General features: G+C 35.8%; 1 protein-coding gene across 1 annotated transcript; it reads right to left on the bottom strand.

Moving 5' to 3' along the window:
- Positions 1-10,927: 10,927 nt before the first annotated feature.
- Positions 10,928-11,528, bottom strand: LOC132053948 (uncharacterized). The gene has a single exon (XM_059446036.1). The coding sequence runs from the start codon at positions 11,526-11,528 to the stop codon at positions 10,968-10,970; it is 561 nt and encodes a 186-aa protein (XP_059302019.1). The 3' UTR covers positions 10,928-10,967.
- Positions 11,529-17,478: the final 5,950 nt, after the last annotated feature.

Genomic DNA, 17,478 nt, shown 5'->3' with positions numbered 1-17,478 from the left:
TGAAAATTCCCGAAAAATTGGGAATGCACTTCGGGTTCTATACTGTATTTCTCATCGGAGTAGACTTTTTTAGTCATTCAATTGAATCTAAGAAAAAACAACCGAACAAACAGTAGTTACTTACTTAGACTTGCGTTCCGATTCAACGAAAAAAAACACCCAAAATATAGGTTAAATACAAGGTAAAAAATAAAAATGCAGATAGAATCTTACTATTTTGGGGAATTAGATTTGAAACGTAAGAGAAATCAATGAGTAGTTAATTAGAGATAAAAAAGGAAGTTGAATAATTGAAAAAGTCGATTTGAAATTGGATGAAAGTAATGGATATGGTGAATAATGGCGTCTATTTAGGATGAAGGAGAGAGACACGTTTTTTTTTTGCTTTAAATTTGGGGAGTGGGGAAGTTATCGGATGAGTGGTAAAAACATGGTAACTATGTGAAGTAAATATGATATATTTTAGCTACTAAATATAATTATTGAAAAGTTTAGTTATGTTCAATAAATAGGTAATAATGGAACCTATGCCAAGTAAATTTTACTAAAATAAATCTTCGGCCAAATCTGCCCAAGCTGTGAAATAAATCTTGGGCCAGATCTGGTCCAGCCATAAAATAAATCTTGGGATAGAGGTTAGTCCTTGGGCCAAGTTACGGTCTAAAATAGTGATCAGTTCTTCCAAAATTGATAGTCAAACTAATGGTCCATCTCTTAATATTGAGCCAGATTAAAAAAAGGTAAAATTTCGAATACTACCTTATCAGAAACTTTCCTACCATTCAGTAGCTACTTTTAAATATTACCATTTGTAGCTACATTTTGGCAAAATAAAGGTATGTTTTCGCGTGTATTTGTTGCGAACAAATACATCAGAACAAGGTAAAGAAAAAAAAAACATGATCCTTGATTTTAGCCTTTAATGGTGGAGCTATTAAATTAGATATTAATATATTTTTTTTTGATGTATTTTAGTGATTTTTTTTTTTTTTTTTTTGCCATAATGTATTTACGTGTCTTTTTTTTTTTTTTTTTTATGTATTTCAGTGATTTTTTTTTATGTGTATTTCTTGATTTTTTTTTTGATGTATTTCGGTGGCTTTTTTTGATGTATTTCAAATACATTGTGTACATTCCAACTACTATGAAGCCAAATATATATTCAAATTTTCGTGTATTTGAATGGTTTGTACATATACATTCATATACAAGACCAAAAAATTCAAATACATGACAAATACATTCAAAAAAATAATGTGTTTGGCTATTAACAAAATACACTAAAAAATATTAATCGAAAAATACAAAGACAAATACATTAAAAAACGGTGTATTTGTGAGATGTGATTTTTTAATGTATTTGTATTTGCTTTAACAAATACACATGGCCGGATGCCGAGACACTACCACCACCAAAAAACCCTAATCTCTCCAACACCACCAAAATTCTAATCTGAGACACCACCACCACCAAAAATCCAAATCTGAGACACCATTACCACCAAAAAACCCTAATCTTTCCATCACCAACAAAACCCTAATCTCTCCACCTCTACGTCATCTTCTCCACCACCATCTCAAAATCGATCCATCGCGTGCCGCCATCAACAATGCACGGCGGGGATGCGCAGTGAAAAAAAGAGAGAAAGGGGTGAGCACGGAGAGACGGAGAGAGAGAGATGGGCGGCGAGAGAGAGAGAGAAGGTGAACGAGGGGGAGAGGGAGAGAGAGAGGGGGTGCGGCCATGGTGGTGGAGGCCATGGTGGTGGTGGTTGAGAGAAGGAAGAGAGATTTTTTGGTTTTGAGAAATGAAAAATATGAAATGAGTAGTGATTGAGAAAAAAGAAAGATATATGTGTTTGGGTATGTATTTTTTGATATAGCTACCATTTGTAATTTAGAAAAGTTAATTAGCTACTAAATATAATTAAATAAAAGGATAGTTAATATTAATAATTAGGTCTTAAAAGAAGCTACAATGAGTAAAAATTCCTTAAAAAAAATCCTCCAAGAGTGGCCCTTCTCTTCCCAAAAACAAGGTAAGTAACTCTAATTTTTCTTTTGTGGTATTGTAGCAAAAATTATTAAATACCAGCAAAATAGGGAAAAAAGTGCAAATGAACCATTGTATAGACATAGGTGCGGCCCAGAACAATTGGCCCAGAAAAAAGGGGAAAGTTTTTCTCAGCCTATTATTTTCCGAGTGATACTAAACTGTAATCCCCTTTTAAGTTGCTTCTTTTATATTTCTTCCGCTGCAAGCATACATATTTTCTCAGTTGCCGCACTCAGAGTCCTTCCCTTTGCTTCAAATCTTCAATATCGTGATCATGCCGCCAAAGGAGATTTGGACTTCCGATCAACTTGTTGCTCTGTACGATGGTATTTCCAAACATAAAAAACCGGATGGCACCATTCAGTGGATAGATATACTTCATGATACTATGCTAACACATTTTTGGCTAGTTGGAATGCTAATCATTTGAGAGAAAGACACAGGTAAGATGATAAAAAACACAAAAACAAGCTAACTGATGGGGAAATTCCAGATATTCAATGGCTTGCTCGATCTATTCAATGGCCTGCTCTTCCAGCTGATGATACTGCCAGCAGAATGGCTATTCTTGAAGTCCAAATTAATGAATTGCCTCGAAAATCTGCAACAAAAATTTTCGAAAATATTGCTACCAACTCCCAAAATGCCCACGATATTGTGAAGTCAGCTACCGAAATGTTGGATATGGTTGATCAGGTTGTGAACGAGTCGGACAGTGTCTACAAATTTTTTGAAGCTTTTTCCAATCTCAACCTATAGATGAAGGTCGTATTGCTATCAAATGTTGTCTGTTGCTCAATAACAATTTTTGGTGTGTCTGAAACTCTATTACTTTTTTTTCTGAATTGTATTCCTTTCATGCTATGACATTTTGGATGGTGCTTGATAATAAAAAATAAAAAATAAAATAAGTCCCAAAACCTCACAGAAACATTTAACGACCCCTTCGGCTTCTTTTTCAACCTTGGTTGCTAAATTTTCCACATCTTCCACCACATATATGACTACTTCAGTGTTGTCACATACATTATCTAAAATCAGCTCCACCATTTTGGTGGATGAGTCAACATATTTGTTCATCAGCAACTTCAACTTTTCACGAATATCGTCAACCTCAGCGGCTGCCTGTGCACCAACTAGTGCATAGTGGTTGCCTCTGAACAGCCGGTGCTAACACCAAACAACGCCGCTTCGCTTGTTCTCTTTTAAACCTCTCCTTGAGATTCAAACTTTTACGATTGCTGAAATGGATTGCACTTTTGCACTCTGCGTATAGTAGTCCACTTACTATAACATTGTCAAAAGCTTTTATTTCCGCTTCTTCCTAAGGATTATACCTTTTCTTCTTTTTTTTTTTTGTTCAACTGGCTTGTCTGAAGAACCAGCAGCACCAACTGTTAGAAATAGAGATGGGCCGAAGCCTCCTTAAGTCATTCGGGCTGCTTTGATTATTTGGACAGGCGGCACCAAATGAGAACCACATTACTTAAGTGTTTATTGTTGTTGTACATATTATATATCTTTCCGCGTATTTGTACGAGTAAAACGCTTTTTGGCCAATTTTAATACGGAATAGTATCTCTTTTTCTCTCTCTAGAACATTCTCATGAACTAGGGTTTCGGGCTTGATTTATTTCAAATTCTTCCGCATTTCTTTAACTTGTCATGGTATCAGAGCATAGATCCTGAGTATTCTCTTCATTCTCTATCGAGCGATGTTACCCTCGATCTATTCTTTTGGAAATATAATTTTTTTTGACTCGGTTTCTATCGTTTTTTTATGATTCAAGCACAGATCTTGAAAGATCTCGTCATTTCCGATTGAGCGGTGTTAACTTTCGAGCTATTTCGTTGAAGTTTGATTTCCTTTCGATTTGTTGAAATTTGGGGACTGTTTTGGTTTTGATTTGTTCGAATTGTTGTTCGAATAGTGGGTATTGTTGGGGTTTGAACTATTCGTTGACATTTGTATCGGTTTTGGTTGAGTTTTGGTGAACTTCGGTTGTTCGATTCGTTCAAGTTGGTGAACTTCGCTTCTCAATTGACTTGTTTTCTAGATAAAGACTCGCTTCTTCGAGTTTTTGAAGAAGGACGGTAAACTTCTCCGTATTTTAAAATTTAAGATCTCTTGTTTAGTTGATTCATTCCTTCGAAATCATGGGTTCAAACGCCCAAACTCAAATTACCAACACTCATCCGCTATACCTCCATCCCTCTGACTACCCGGGGATGACTCTTGTAACTACTCCATTCAATGGGACTGGTTATGGGAGTTGGAGGAGGGGAATGTTGATTTCCTTATCTCCTGTTGTAAACGAAAGTTAGGTTTTATAAATGGTAAAATAGTCAAACCTACGAGAGACCCTACTTATGATAATTGGGTGATGTGTAATGACATGGTAATCGCATGGATTCTTAATAGTCTAGATAAAGAAATTGCTGAAACTGTGATACACACTGAGACCGCTGGAGGTATATGGCTAGAAATTGAAAAGAGGTATGGTCAGGCTAGTGGAACTAAGGTGTTTCAATTACGTAAAGATATATCTTCAATCTCTCAAGGATCATCTAGCATAGCCTCTTATTTTAACAGAATTAAGAAACTGTGGGATGAGTTGAATATCTCTATCATATATCCACCTTGCACCTGTGACTGCAAGGAAGAATGGGTTAAGCTAGAAGAAGCACAAAGAGTTCATCGCCCGCGGGTTGAATGAGTCTTACGGTGGCATTAGGAGAAATATTTTTGATGATAAAGCCACTTCCCGATTTAGATAGTGTGTACTCCATGCTCATCCATGATGAACAACGATCGAACTTCGAGCCTCCTTACCTTCCTTTGCATCGAGTCCGTTTCTTTTCTCCTCAGGGGCCCAAAGATACAACCAAAAGGTTAACTTTGATAAACGACCAAACTTTCCCACAAACAACATGTCCAACAATAATTCTGCCTTGTTCTGTAAATATTGCAAGAAATCAGGACACCTTATTGGAAAATGTTTCAAACTCCATGGTTATCCACCTGATTATCAATTTTCCAAAGGCAAGAAGGGTTCTGCTGCTTGTGTTCAAGGCATAGAATCCTCCTCTCCGTTAATTCCTCTCATTCTGGTCAAAATATGCCTACTCCAAAGTCGAGGATCTTTTCCATGGATTCAACAAGGAGCAACACGAACACCTTATCACTCTTTCGCACGCAAGTTGCGTGACACCGGTCTTTGTGCCTGCGCCAACTTTGCGTGTGTGACTCCCGTAACTACTCCCGTCGCTTACAATATTTGTTGCTTCTTTGCATGTCATCTTTCTCAAATGTATGATAACCCTTGGATTTTAGACTCCGGAGCAACCAATCATATGACTCCTCACAAAAATCTTCTTATCAACATCAAACCCCTTACTATCCCTTATCTCATTTCCTTACCTAATGGATATAAAGTAAAGGTTACATGTACAGGTTCATTACCTTTGTATTCAGATATGGTACTTCATCATGTTCTTTTAGTTCCTAGTTTCCAATATAATCTCATATCCTTACACAAATTACTTCTCCATTTGATTGCCTTTTACATCGTTGCCACTTCGTGTTTTTTGGAGGCCATTCTCTGACGAGGCCACTGGAAGTTGGTAAACTTTCCAATGGACTCTATGTCCTTCAGTTGAATGGTTCTTCCTCATGCAATGCTACTATCATCTCTAGTTCTGCTAATTCTCCTGCTTTTGTTGCAAATGATTCTGCTGATCCTGCTGTTTCTGTTACTGCTCCTTGTAATGTAGCATATCCTTTAGTTGGTTTTAAATCCCTTGTAATATAGCCAATATTTCATCATCTTCTTCCAATGTTCCCCGCCGTTGTTTCCCCGTACTTGTCGTTGATAATAAGATCCGTTCGGACTTTGATTGTTTGCATGTATCTGCTGATGCTCCTCTGTCTCCTTTCATTACTTCTGATGGGCCAATTAGTGCTGATTTAGCTTGGCATCAGAGACTTGGCCATATGCCATTTGCAAAAATGAAATCCATACCACCACTTAAATCTATCCTCCCTTCTAAACAATCTTTCCACTGCAATGTTTGTCCTTTAGCTGGCAACGCAGGCTACCCTTCTCTGATAGTGCTATCCACTCTACAACCCCTTTCCAACTTTATACATATTGACCTTTGGGGACCCTATCACACCCAAACATATAATGGGTTTAAATATTTTCTAACCATTGTAGATGACTACACTAGATGTACTTGGACCCACTTATCATCCACTAAATCCAATGCTTTCACTCTTATTCAGGCCTTCTTTTCTTTGTTCAAACTCAATTTTACGTGTCTATTAAAGCTATAAGATGCGATAATGCCTTTGAATTAGGGTCCGATATTGAGGCCATTCGCTTTTCTCCTCCACTCATGGCATTTTTCATCGTACTTCCTCGCCCCCACACTCCTCAACAAAATGGAGTGGTGGAAAGGACAAACACCTACTTGAAACTTCAAGGGCTCTTCTTTTCCGATCTAAAAACTACCAGCTAAATATTGGGGTGAATGTGTCCTACCGCTACTTATCTTATAAATCGGTTCCCCTCCCCCTTCTTCACCACAAAACACCCTTTGAACTATTAGATGGTAGTTCATTTCGCTTATAGCCACCTTAAGAGCTTTAATTTGTCTATGTTTTGCCACTTTGTTCCAATCCCACAAAGGACAAATTTCAATCTCGTTCCTTGCCTTGTGTTTTCATTGCTATTGTCTTGGGAAGAAAGGATACAAACCTCACTCTCCTTATCGGATCATAAAATTCTCTTTTCAAGGGATGTTGTTTTTAATGAATCTGTCTTTCCCTATGCCACTCCTCCCTCTATTCCTTTTTTTCTCTCCTACTCCACCACTACACACTTCTGATTCTTCTTCTGATCCCCCACCTATCCAGTCCTCTTCTCCACCTCCTAGAAGATCTTCTAGAGCTGTTGCTCCTCCCTCCTACCTCCATGATTATGTATGTTCCTCTGTCTCTCCTCCTAAGGGTGGTTCTACATCTGCTGAAGTGGCCCTGCTAGAACCTCAATACTACCAACAAGCCGTCGCTCACCCCGCTTGTAAAGTCGCTATGTTAAAGAATTCCAAGCCCTCGAGTCCAATCACACTGGGACATTGTCCGCTTACCTTCGGAAAAAGAGCCATTCCATCTAAACGGGTGTATAAAATTAAACAAAGGGCACGGGTTCCATGAAAGGTATAAAGCTAGGTTGGTAATTCGTGGGGACACCACGAGGAGGGTAGATTATAATGAAACCTTTTCTCCTGTTGTTAAGATGACTACAATTAAGTGCTTGTTGGCTGTTGCTGTTAAGAAGAATTGGAAAGTTTTTCAACTTGATGTCAACAATGCCTTCCTCCATGGTGATCTCCTGGAGGAAGTGTACATGAAAATTCCCCAAGGTCTGGTTGTTCCTCCATCTGATTCTGGCCCACTTGTGTGCAAATTGAGAAAATCCCTCTATGGTCTCAAACAGGCCTCCAGACAGTGGTATGCAAAATTGTCTGAAGCACTGATTTCTAGAGGTTTCAATCCCAGTTTAAATGATTACTCACTATTCGTAAAAGTTTCTAGTTCGTCCATCACCATCAGAAATACAGTGTGTATGTTGATGATATCTTATTAGTTGGTGATAATGCTTCGTAAATGTCTTCTCTCAAACAGTTCCTTGACGATGCTTTCAAAATCAAGGATTTGGGTGAAGCTCTCATTATTTTCTTGGCCTTGAGATCATTAAACACTAAAGGTTTCCTTGTCACCAACGAAAGTTCACATCCGATCTCGCCTTCCGAATTCGACTGCTCAAATGTCACTCCAGTTGTCAGTCCTTTGGAATTAAATGCCAAGTTATCATTCGATTCTGGAAAGTTGTGTTCTGATCCCAGTTTATATAGAAAACTTGTGGGGAAACTTAATTTTCTTCAACATACTAGGCCGGATATTTCATTTGCTGTCCAACATCTCAGCCAATTTTTGCATTCCCCTCGACTACCTCATTTAGAGGCCGGTTTGCATGTGCTTCGTTACTTAAAGCGTGTTCACCCGGCCTTGGTATATTCCTCAATAATTCCGCATTTTTCTTTATCGGTTATTGTGATTCGGTAGGCGGGTTGTCCTCGGTCTCGTCGATCTATCACCGGGTTTTATTTGTTGTTGGGTGGTTCTCTGTTTCATGGAAGTGCAAGAAGCAACCTACGATTGCTCTCCTCGGCTCGAAGCCGAGTATGAGCACTCCGAAAAATAGTGGCGTAAATTTCTTGGTTGGTTCGCTTACTTGCCGAATTTGGTTTGACCGACTTGTCTCTGTTCGAAGTGTTTTGTGATAATCAGGCTGCGTTGCATATTGCCAAGAATCCCGTGTTCTACGAGCGTACAAAACATATTGAAATCGACTGCTATTTTGTCCGGGAAAAGCTTCATGAGGGTCTGATATCCTTGCAATATGTTCCCACTACCCTCCAATTGGCAGATGTATTAACCAAACCACTGACTGGTGTGCAGCACAAGACTTTATTGTCCAAGCTGGGACTTGGGTCCAAATTTTGGGGGATGTTAGAAATAGAGATGGGCCGAAGCCTCCTTAAGTCATTCGGGTCGCTTGATTATTCGGACCGGGGCACCACCGGAACCCTACCACTTGTGTTTATTGTTGTTGTACATATTATATATACTCCGTGTATTTGAACAGAAAACGCTTTTGGCCAATTTTAATACAGCAATGGTATCTCTTTTCTCTCTCTAGAACATTCTCATGAACTAGGGTTTCAGGCTTGATTTATTTCAAATTCTTCCGCATTTCTTTAACTTGTCACCAACCATTGAACTTTTCTTCAGTTTTGGAGTCATCTCTTGTTGGATTGGCTCATCTAAGGTCGGGTTGGATGAACCAGCAACATCAACCATTGAACTGTTCTTCAGTTTTGGAGCCATCTCCTGTTTGGATTGCTTGTCTGAAGAACCACCAGCAGCAGCCATTGAACTTTTCTTTAGTTTTTGAGCCATCTCTTGTTGGACTGGTTTGTCTGAAGAACTAGCAGCAACAACCATTGAACTGAAACTTCAAGCCTAAGTGTGCTTGATTAATAATTTGATGGGCAATGCACGTATAAAAATATTGTCATTTATTAATCATGAATTTTAGATTTAAACAAGAAAATTAAACTCGAATGCTTTAAAAGACAATGACTGTAGATCAAAAAACTCATGATCTCAAATGAATAGCGTCTCCAATAAAAAGATCCAAGAAACCTGCATGGAGATGATAAATAGCTACATGATTATTCGGAAGCATATCATCCGTTACAAACTAAAAGAGTAAGAAAAAAAGGGCATAATTTGTTTGTGCTCTATCTTCAATCTCAAAAAAAAAAAAAAAAAAAAAAAAAAGTTTAGCTCACGGTTTTTTAACTTCAAGAATAATAATCTTAGTCCAATTTTCTCCTAGTTCACCAAGTCCAAGACAATCTACTCCAAATAAAGCCACTCAAAGTCCTTAAAAACCTTTTTACCAAATAAAATATATTTAAAGAGTAGATAAAATAAAAATAAAGGATATTTGCATATCAAATTGCCAGACTCATCCCACTTTTTTGCTTTAACCAGTTGCTTTTTTTTCTTCTTCGTTCTTTTCAGCTGCAAAATTTGGAAATGACTTATAATAAAAGTTATCCTTCACATGAACTGGTTTGACAAATAAAACTAATTAGTAAAAATGATTATAAACTCTAAAGGACCATTTGATTACAAGGATTATGGCTTATCCTAGTATAAACTAGAAATTAAATTTGTCCAGTATTTAATCGTTGACATTTATTAAAATCAAAATACATTTATATTGAAATTTCCAGAATTATCTACTCATACAGAAAATAGAATTACCTATCCTAGTTACTCCTCCGTCCCAAAAAGATTGACACTTTTTGTTTCAACAGTCAAACGAGTTTTTCATTGACCGTCATTTTTTCATACGTCTTTTAAATATTTTAAATTATTAATTATGGTGACTTATAGTACTTTTTGCATAGTTTTCAAATATGTAAATTTTATTTCGAAAAAATAAAAGATTCTATGTTAAATCACACAATCAAAATTAAAAATATGATTCTCGAAAAGCGAAAAGTGTCAATCTTTTGGGGACAGAGAGAGTATAAATTTAGGGGTCGGTTGCTATGCGGACAACCATAAATAGTCATGAAATAAAAATTTAGTATCATCTTATCTCTTGTTTGGTCACTAATACGGGATAAGTTATACCAGATTTAGAAATTATATCGGGATAAATTATCTTGTCAGATGGTGGAATAATAGTACCTGAATTAGTTATCCTGAATAAAATAATAAAAATGACAAAAATACCCATAATATCCCTCAAACAATCAAATAAAATGGGGTATTTTTGGAAACAAATAATTTCTTAAAAATTATGCAGCATGTTTTTTTATTAATATAACAAACCAAACAATCAATTAAAAATATTATCAGGATAACTAATCCAACATAACTTGTTTGCAACAATCCCTCATAGTTTCGGGCCAAACGATCCCTTTACGAAATAATACTACGATTATTTCCTTTTATTTTAAGTTGAATAACATTTGCTTTAAATTCGTATCAACCTAATCTTCACTTCTCAAAAAGGACACATCCTATCTAACAACTCTTTGCAAGAGTAGGTTTGTAGTTTATCATCTTTTATATTTAATCTTCTTCAGTTTATCATAATATCACTTGCAGACATGTTTTCTTTTGGCCTAAATAATTCAGATAAGAACAACCATGTAATGGGCTTGTATATAGTGAAAAAAGAAAAGGGAAAAAACCCAGATAATTTGAGCCTCCAAAAGATGTACAAACTAGCTATTATGGACAGAAAGGAAACTCATATTTCTACAAAGCCGGCAGGGACTCGGAAAAATTAGACTGATTGGGGCAGTCGAATAACCCGCCCACTGTAAAAAAATCACCGTCATTTTCACCGTGGTAATTATCTCCATCCATGATTCCGGCAATCATCCCTAAGTCGAACGAGTCATATCTCAGTAACTCGTTATCAAATCCCATCATATTCTCATCAATTGTGGGCGGTAGGCCGAGCTCATGGTCTGAAGCTTCTAGAAGGTAGCCGAGGTCCCATTGGGAATCGCCTGAATTATCTGATGACGTTAGGTCAACGTAGTTGTTTCCAGGATTAATGATCTCTTCTTCGAAACTCTTAATTAATGAGTCAAGGTCTTGAATTTCTGGTACACCATCTGTACTCACTGTTTCTGGTTCATCTAGGATGTCCAGGATGTTTTCTCTAATTTGCTTGGCCTCAGGTGAGTCTAAGTCCACGTCAGCATCACTTGCATTTGGCTCAGTGTGAACTCGTTTTGACTCAGGTGAGTCGAAGACTGACTCATCTCGGGCTCGCTTGTTACCGTGTTTTTCGGTTTTGTGCTGTTCCATATCTAAGAATTGAAGAATAGCTTTTGGATGGTGGATGGTGTTTGCAGTTGTGATGAAGGGACAAATGAAGGGTTATTTATTGAAGAAAATTAAGAAAACCAAACAATGTGAAAATTATAGTAAGGGACGCGGTTGATGGAGAAAGTGGATAGGAAGGAAATTCCACTAGAATTTCTATACACTAGCGAGGAAAGAAGAAATGGAAAGCAAAAGTAGTTTTGTTACTCGGGGCACAGTGTGTGTGTGTAGGAACTAATTAAGGAGATATAATTAAGTTTGGGATATTTGATGGAGGAAAGGGTTTCAGAATTTATATAGTAATGGAGAGGTGCGTGGGGATTAGATTGGTGATGATATTTTATTTTAAGTGGGAACTAGGAAATGATGGGCGGGAAATTAGGAGGATGTGAGGTGGAGTGACAGCCATATTTGGGGGTTCTTAACATGAATGCTTCCCACATCTCCACTCTTACATCTACAATGACGTTTTTAATTGTGTCTCTCTTTTGGGAGTATTCTACTACGTCACTTTCCTTTCTGCGATTGGATGCCGTTGAAGAGACGGGCCTAGATGGGCTAGTGTCAAATCTTGTGTTTTAGCGGTTCAGAATGGCGTGGTCATTGATATTTTCGTTAGTGGGTGAATGGATTGGCACTTGGCAGGCAACGGGCGGTCCCTCCTAATGAACAAAAAAAAAAAAAAAAAAGATAATGTCCGGCATTTAATACACCCCCATATTTTTTTACTGAGCTAAAAAATAAAGATATTCTTTTATTATAATAATTTTCTCTTTAAATTATTCATTTTATCCTTATAAAATGGAATATAACCCTACAAATATTTATGAATCATAAGTTTCAAAAAATTTTAACTTTTTACGGGCTGAATACATAAATAAGCTCTTAAATTGATTGTAATTTTATTTAGACACTTGAACTATGCTTGTTTCAACTCAACACATGATAAAAGTGTTTATATTGGACACTTTCAGCTCACATTATGAAAAAGTTTCTTCATATATTCTCAAGCGTCTATTACCTAGATAAGTTGTGTAATACAAAATATGTCCACATCCTTTAATTATACCAATAGCCTCAATCGAAACAGACTTGAAGTATTATTGAGGCTAATGCGTAGAATTAAAGGAGATAACATATTTATGTGGTTAAAGTTCTATATAATGACGTTTGAGAAAACACGTAGAAGCTTTCTCAGAAATAAGCCGATAATACTTAATAGAAACATTTTGCAATGTATTCAGGTGTTCAGTCGGAGAAAGTTGTAGTTTGAATGTTTAGCCTTTCTTAAGATTTGTTCACAATCAAATACTATTACATAAATTAGGATGAGGAGTACTTCTTTACTAATAAGATTGGTGTCCAGAATAAGTTTGTGTGCACGTGGACTAATTTTGAGGTAATTACTATTTCCCACTAATCACAAAAGCGAAATAAATTTAGAAAAAATATTCTTATTTCTATTTTTTTTTCAAGTGTCAAATGCTTGAAACTTTAATTTGTCAAAGTGATTAAAATATGGTCGGACTCTAGAACGGTCTGATGAAGATCTGCGCCGAATTCGTGGGCGGCCTTCAGCATGGGGTTCTAGAAATTTATTAGAAAAACGAGCAGATCTAAAAGGAGGGGTTGAACCTGGCTGCTTTTGTGCCCATGCATGGCGCCACGTCTACACACACCATCACCACGTGGCGGAGCCTGCACAAGAGCCGCCGCCCATGGAACTGCTCCGCCTGCACCTTTTCAACGTTGCTCTTTCAAATTTGTTACAGGAAATTGCATTTTATCCGTATACAACCTTTCTATCCTTTCCAAAAGCCAAAAGATAGTTTGTTATAAATTCCAAAATATCAACTGCTCGCGCTCCAATTTAATCTCTCCCAATTTGAATGTCAGAATAGAGGATATAGTGATGATTTAATAGGTCAGGTTCAGTTATTATTTTTTGTTGATTTCAAATGGAATTGGTTGGTATAGTGAAAAATAAGAATATTCGGTGATTCAAGAAGTGACTTTTCATTATTCAAAAATTCTGAAAATTGAAAATGGACTAAACAAATGTTCAATTTTGTAATTAAGTATAATGATATTATCCAGTTAGTTAATTTAAACCAAATCAAAATGATATTGTTAGGGGTCGCTTGGTTAAAAAACAAGCAATGTTGGGATATTGGAATTATTTTTTACTAATTGTTTGATTTGTTACATTAGAATTAGAAAATAGAGAAACAACATGTATATACTTAATAGGTTGTAATATATAAGAATAGTACTGATATCGTTCGTGTCGTATTTTAATATATACAGTATAAGAATAATACTGAATAAACAACATAAATAATATTGATATTAATTGTATTGGATTTAAATTTGTGAATCAACCAAATACTAAAATTTTATATCAGCATTACTTTATTTAATACAGTCTTTCAAACAACGATTAATAGCCTGGTGGTACCAAATCGTGTCATGCCGGACGCCTAACGCCTCTGTTTTGACTTATTTGATCAGCTGTACTAATCAATAGCTAATCCCTCTTTTTATTATACATACACAAATGAATATACAATTTCTCTTTCTATTTCTTGAATGAATATAGGCAATTTCAACCCAAGAATTTTGTGATTATATATTGATAAGTATAATTTTAAAACTTGTTTGACTACTTGTAATACTTATAAGAAAGGCGTGTCTTATAATTTGAGAGGGTCAAGAGTCAACACAATTCATTTGATATTGGACCTCCACCTTCTCAGCCACCCCTTCCTTGGTCTCCCTATTTGATTTCCCTCAGGCCTCCGTCCTCTCGCTTTCATCCATTTTCGGCCAATTTGTCAAAGTGTGAATAATTAACAACCATTTATTTTAAAGAATTAGGTGAAGGAATAGACCTTAATTCCTAGTGTAATGAATAGTTCAATTCGTAAGAACCAAAATGCTATATTATTGGGCGTCGGCAACCTAGGATTAGGATTTCCACCAGCTTAATAGCATTAGGATTGTCTGATGAATCTTATTTTCGTATGCTTTGCGTTTGTCGTTATGCTTTGGAGAGTTGTTTGCGTCTGATACCAAAGACATAAGCTTTAAGTAAAACAAAGGGCATCAAAATGCCACGTCAACGGCTAAAAAAGATTAAACATACCATCACTACGTACGTCTTCAAGTAATCAAGTCCTAAGAAAAAAACAGATCGAGGAGGAACTCAAGATGGCTTTGGGACTAGCACTTCCCTAAAATGATCTATCTAAATTCATTATTTTAAATTTTTAGGAAAAATGGAAGGAAAACAATTGGCGAAATACATCGAGGGTCCCTTAAAATCGTTATCAATTTAGACACCATATAAATTAAGGTATTTATCTGTATTACAAAACTTCATGTTGTACAAACTTATGCCTATTGCACACAAATTTAATTAACAAAACAAAACCATCTTTAATGCATGAACATTACTCTTTTTTGATGTGGCAAACTAAATCAATAAGAAAAAGTACATGTCCGTCAAAAAAAGAAAAGAGATATGCTATAAACTAAAACAAAAAATGGTCAAGATTTGATTAAAAAAGAAGAGAGAAAAAGGAGTAGATAGCGGCCAGAGGAGGAGGTGGTTTCCGACGAAGTCTCTCGTTGGCTATGGCCTAATGAAAATTCCACACAACTTTTTCGTTATATCAATTTATCAAGTACTACACTCGAATTGTATACCCCAAATTTTAGACATACTCGAAGAGATAATAATCAAGGATGAAAGAGAACCAATACATGTTCTTTGTATAGATTCTGTAGTCTTTTTAATTAAACGAACCTTTTTTTGTTTGCTTTATTTTTTTGCCTATGAAAATGTTAAAATGAAGTTTTAAGTGCAGTCGGGGGCCATGTGAAGTTATTGAAGTTTCCCTTCTTCTACTGTCCTGGAAACTGGAAAGCAATAATTTCAATTTTTTTGCACTTGAAGGGATATATACATGCACGTGAGGAACGCTAATTTTTTCATTTTTCTGCATTTTTGTAATTCAGTATGTATGTATTGATTATTTTTTAGTTTGTGCACTTTGTATCTTCGATTTTGCATCACAATCATGATAAGGACGAAAAATACAAGTAAATGGAAAGAAAAAAGAGATAGAAATGAACAGTCTGGTGCGGTTTATCGATTTATTTCTTTGAGCACCCCTAATGCTGTTAGTTGCTAAAAAAAAAAAAAAAACTAATAATCGGAAATAAAAAATTTCAAGGCCAGATTATGAATTTCATCACAACACCAGCATTTTGTCATTGTGACATATTAGGTGAGGAAAAGTTTATTTTAAAATTTACATTATCATTACCTATATTTTAAATATAATTAATAATTAACAACATATTAAACTTAGAAGAAACAAAAAACCTAATTCATGTTTTAAAGCTCTTTAAATATGTATGCACATCATAATATTTAAAAGTATTTTAATACGTATGCACATCATTTAAGATGATTCAAAACTTGACAAAACACAATTGATCCTTTGATCGGCTAAACCCCAAGGTGCTTATCGCATACTTTGGTTGGATTTTTATACGTAATGGTCAAGTTTATCGTTAATCGACTTTCAGCTGTACTAAACCTCCAACCTTACTCAAAATCTTTGCTAGTTCAGTATAGATTTAGCGGTTCTCGATCAATTTATGAAATAGTATACTAAGTTGGCCTAAAATCAAAATAGTACTGCAATTTATCTTAATCCACTACATGACCCAAATTTTCACAAAGAAAGTATCCAATTGTAATCTTCTTTTTTCTTATGTAAGTAAGGTAATGTTTTATATACGGAAAAGGGTCAAAAATACCTTATCGTATTTTAAATATCTTAATTTATCCTCTGTCTACCTAAGCGCACATAAATACACACCACGTTATTTTTAGGACTAAAGATGAGGAATAGGTGGGCTCTTTTTAATGCCTTGGCACAATTTTCATTTATGCGGATTTCCCTCATATGGACTGGTCTTTAATTTTTGTCCCTCAAATCGCTGGTGTTTAATTTTTGTCCCTCAAATCGCTAGTCTTTAATTTTTACCTCTACTTTTCATTTAATGAAAAGTGGGCCAAAATATCCTTATTCGCTGGTCTATAAAATCAGAGATTTTGGGTTCGAACCCATCAGAGGTAAAAAATAATTCCAAGGCAAGATTTTCATTGAAACTACGTCTATTCGGGCAAAGTTATGCCTTAAGACATAATTCTGTAGTATCTTAGAGTAATGCCAGATAAGGCATAATTTTCATCTAGTTATTTCTACTTATATAGAAACTATGCCTTGTTTGACATAATTTTGTAGAAATTAAGTTATATTACAGAATTATGCCTTAATGCATAAATTTGCCTGAATAGGCATAGTTTCTATGAAAACCTCGCCTTGCGAAATTATTTTTTTTACTCTGCTGGAGTTTGAACTCAGAATCTCATATTTTCGGCCACTTTTTTATTACTTAAGGTGTCAAAGGCCAAAAATTAAATACCAACGATTTGATGGTCAAAATTTAAAGACCACCCTCAAATAGAACATTTGTGCGAATGACCCACCTTGGCATTCTATTATTGGGCCACAGGCCTCTTTATTTACTAGCCTATATGGAAATTTATGAGTCCGGAACCAAAATGCCCCAAAAAAAAACATTTTCAATCAAAATACCCCAACAAAAAAAAAAAGTTACGAAAATACCTTTAGAGCAGTAATTTACTGCGCTAAAGTAGTTAACGGAGACGGTTCCGTTAAGCTGCATAGAGGCGATAAATTCTTGCACTATATAGTGTTCGTCTTTTTTTTTTTTCTAGCTCTTTTGGTTAACCCTTCTTTCGTTACACTTTTTAACGTATTTTGACCATAGATTAATCATGCTTCGGGACCTCGAAACTTCAATATTTTATATAGAACCCTACTTATTTTTG

The sequence above is a fragment of the Lycium ferocissimum genome, chromosome 4 (assembly GCF_029784015.1).
Source record: "Lycium ferocissimum isolate CSIRO_LF1 chromosome 4, AGI_CSIRO_Lferr_CH_V1, whole genome shotgun sequence".
In the NCBI taxonomy this organism is placed as follows: domain Eukaryota; kingdom Viridiplantae; phylum Streptophyta; class Magnoliopsida; order Solanales; family Solanaceae; genus Lycium; species Lycium ferocissimum.
Note: the sequence above shows the minus strand (reverse complement) of the source record. Positions and strands in the feature narration are given on the sequence as shown.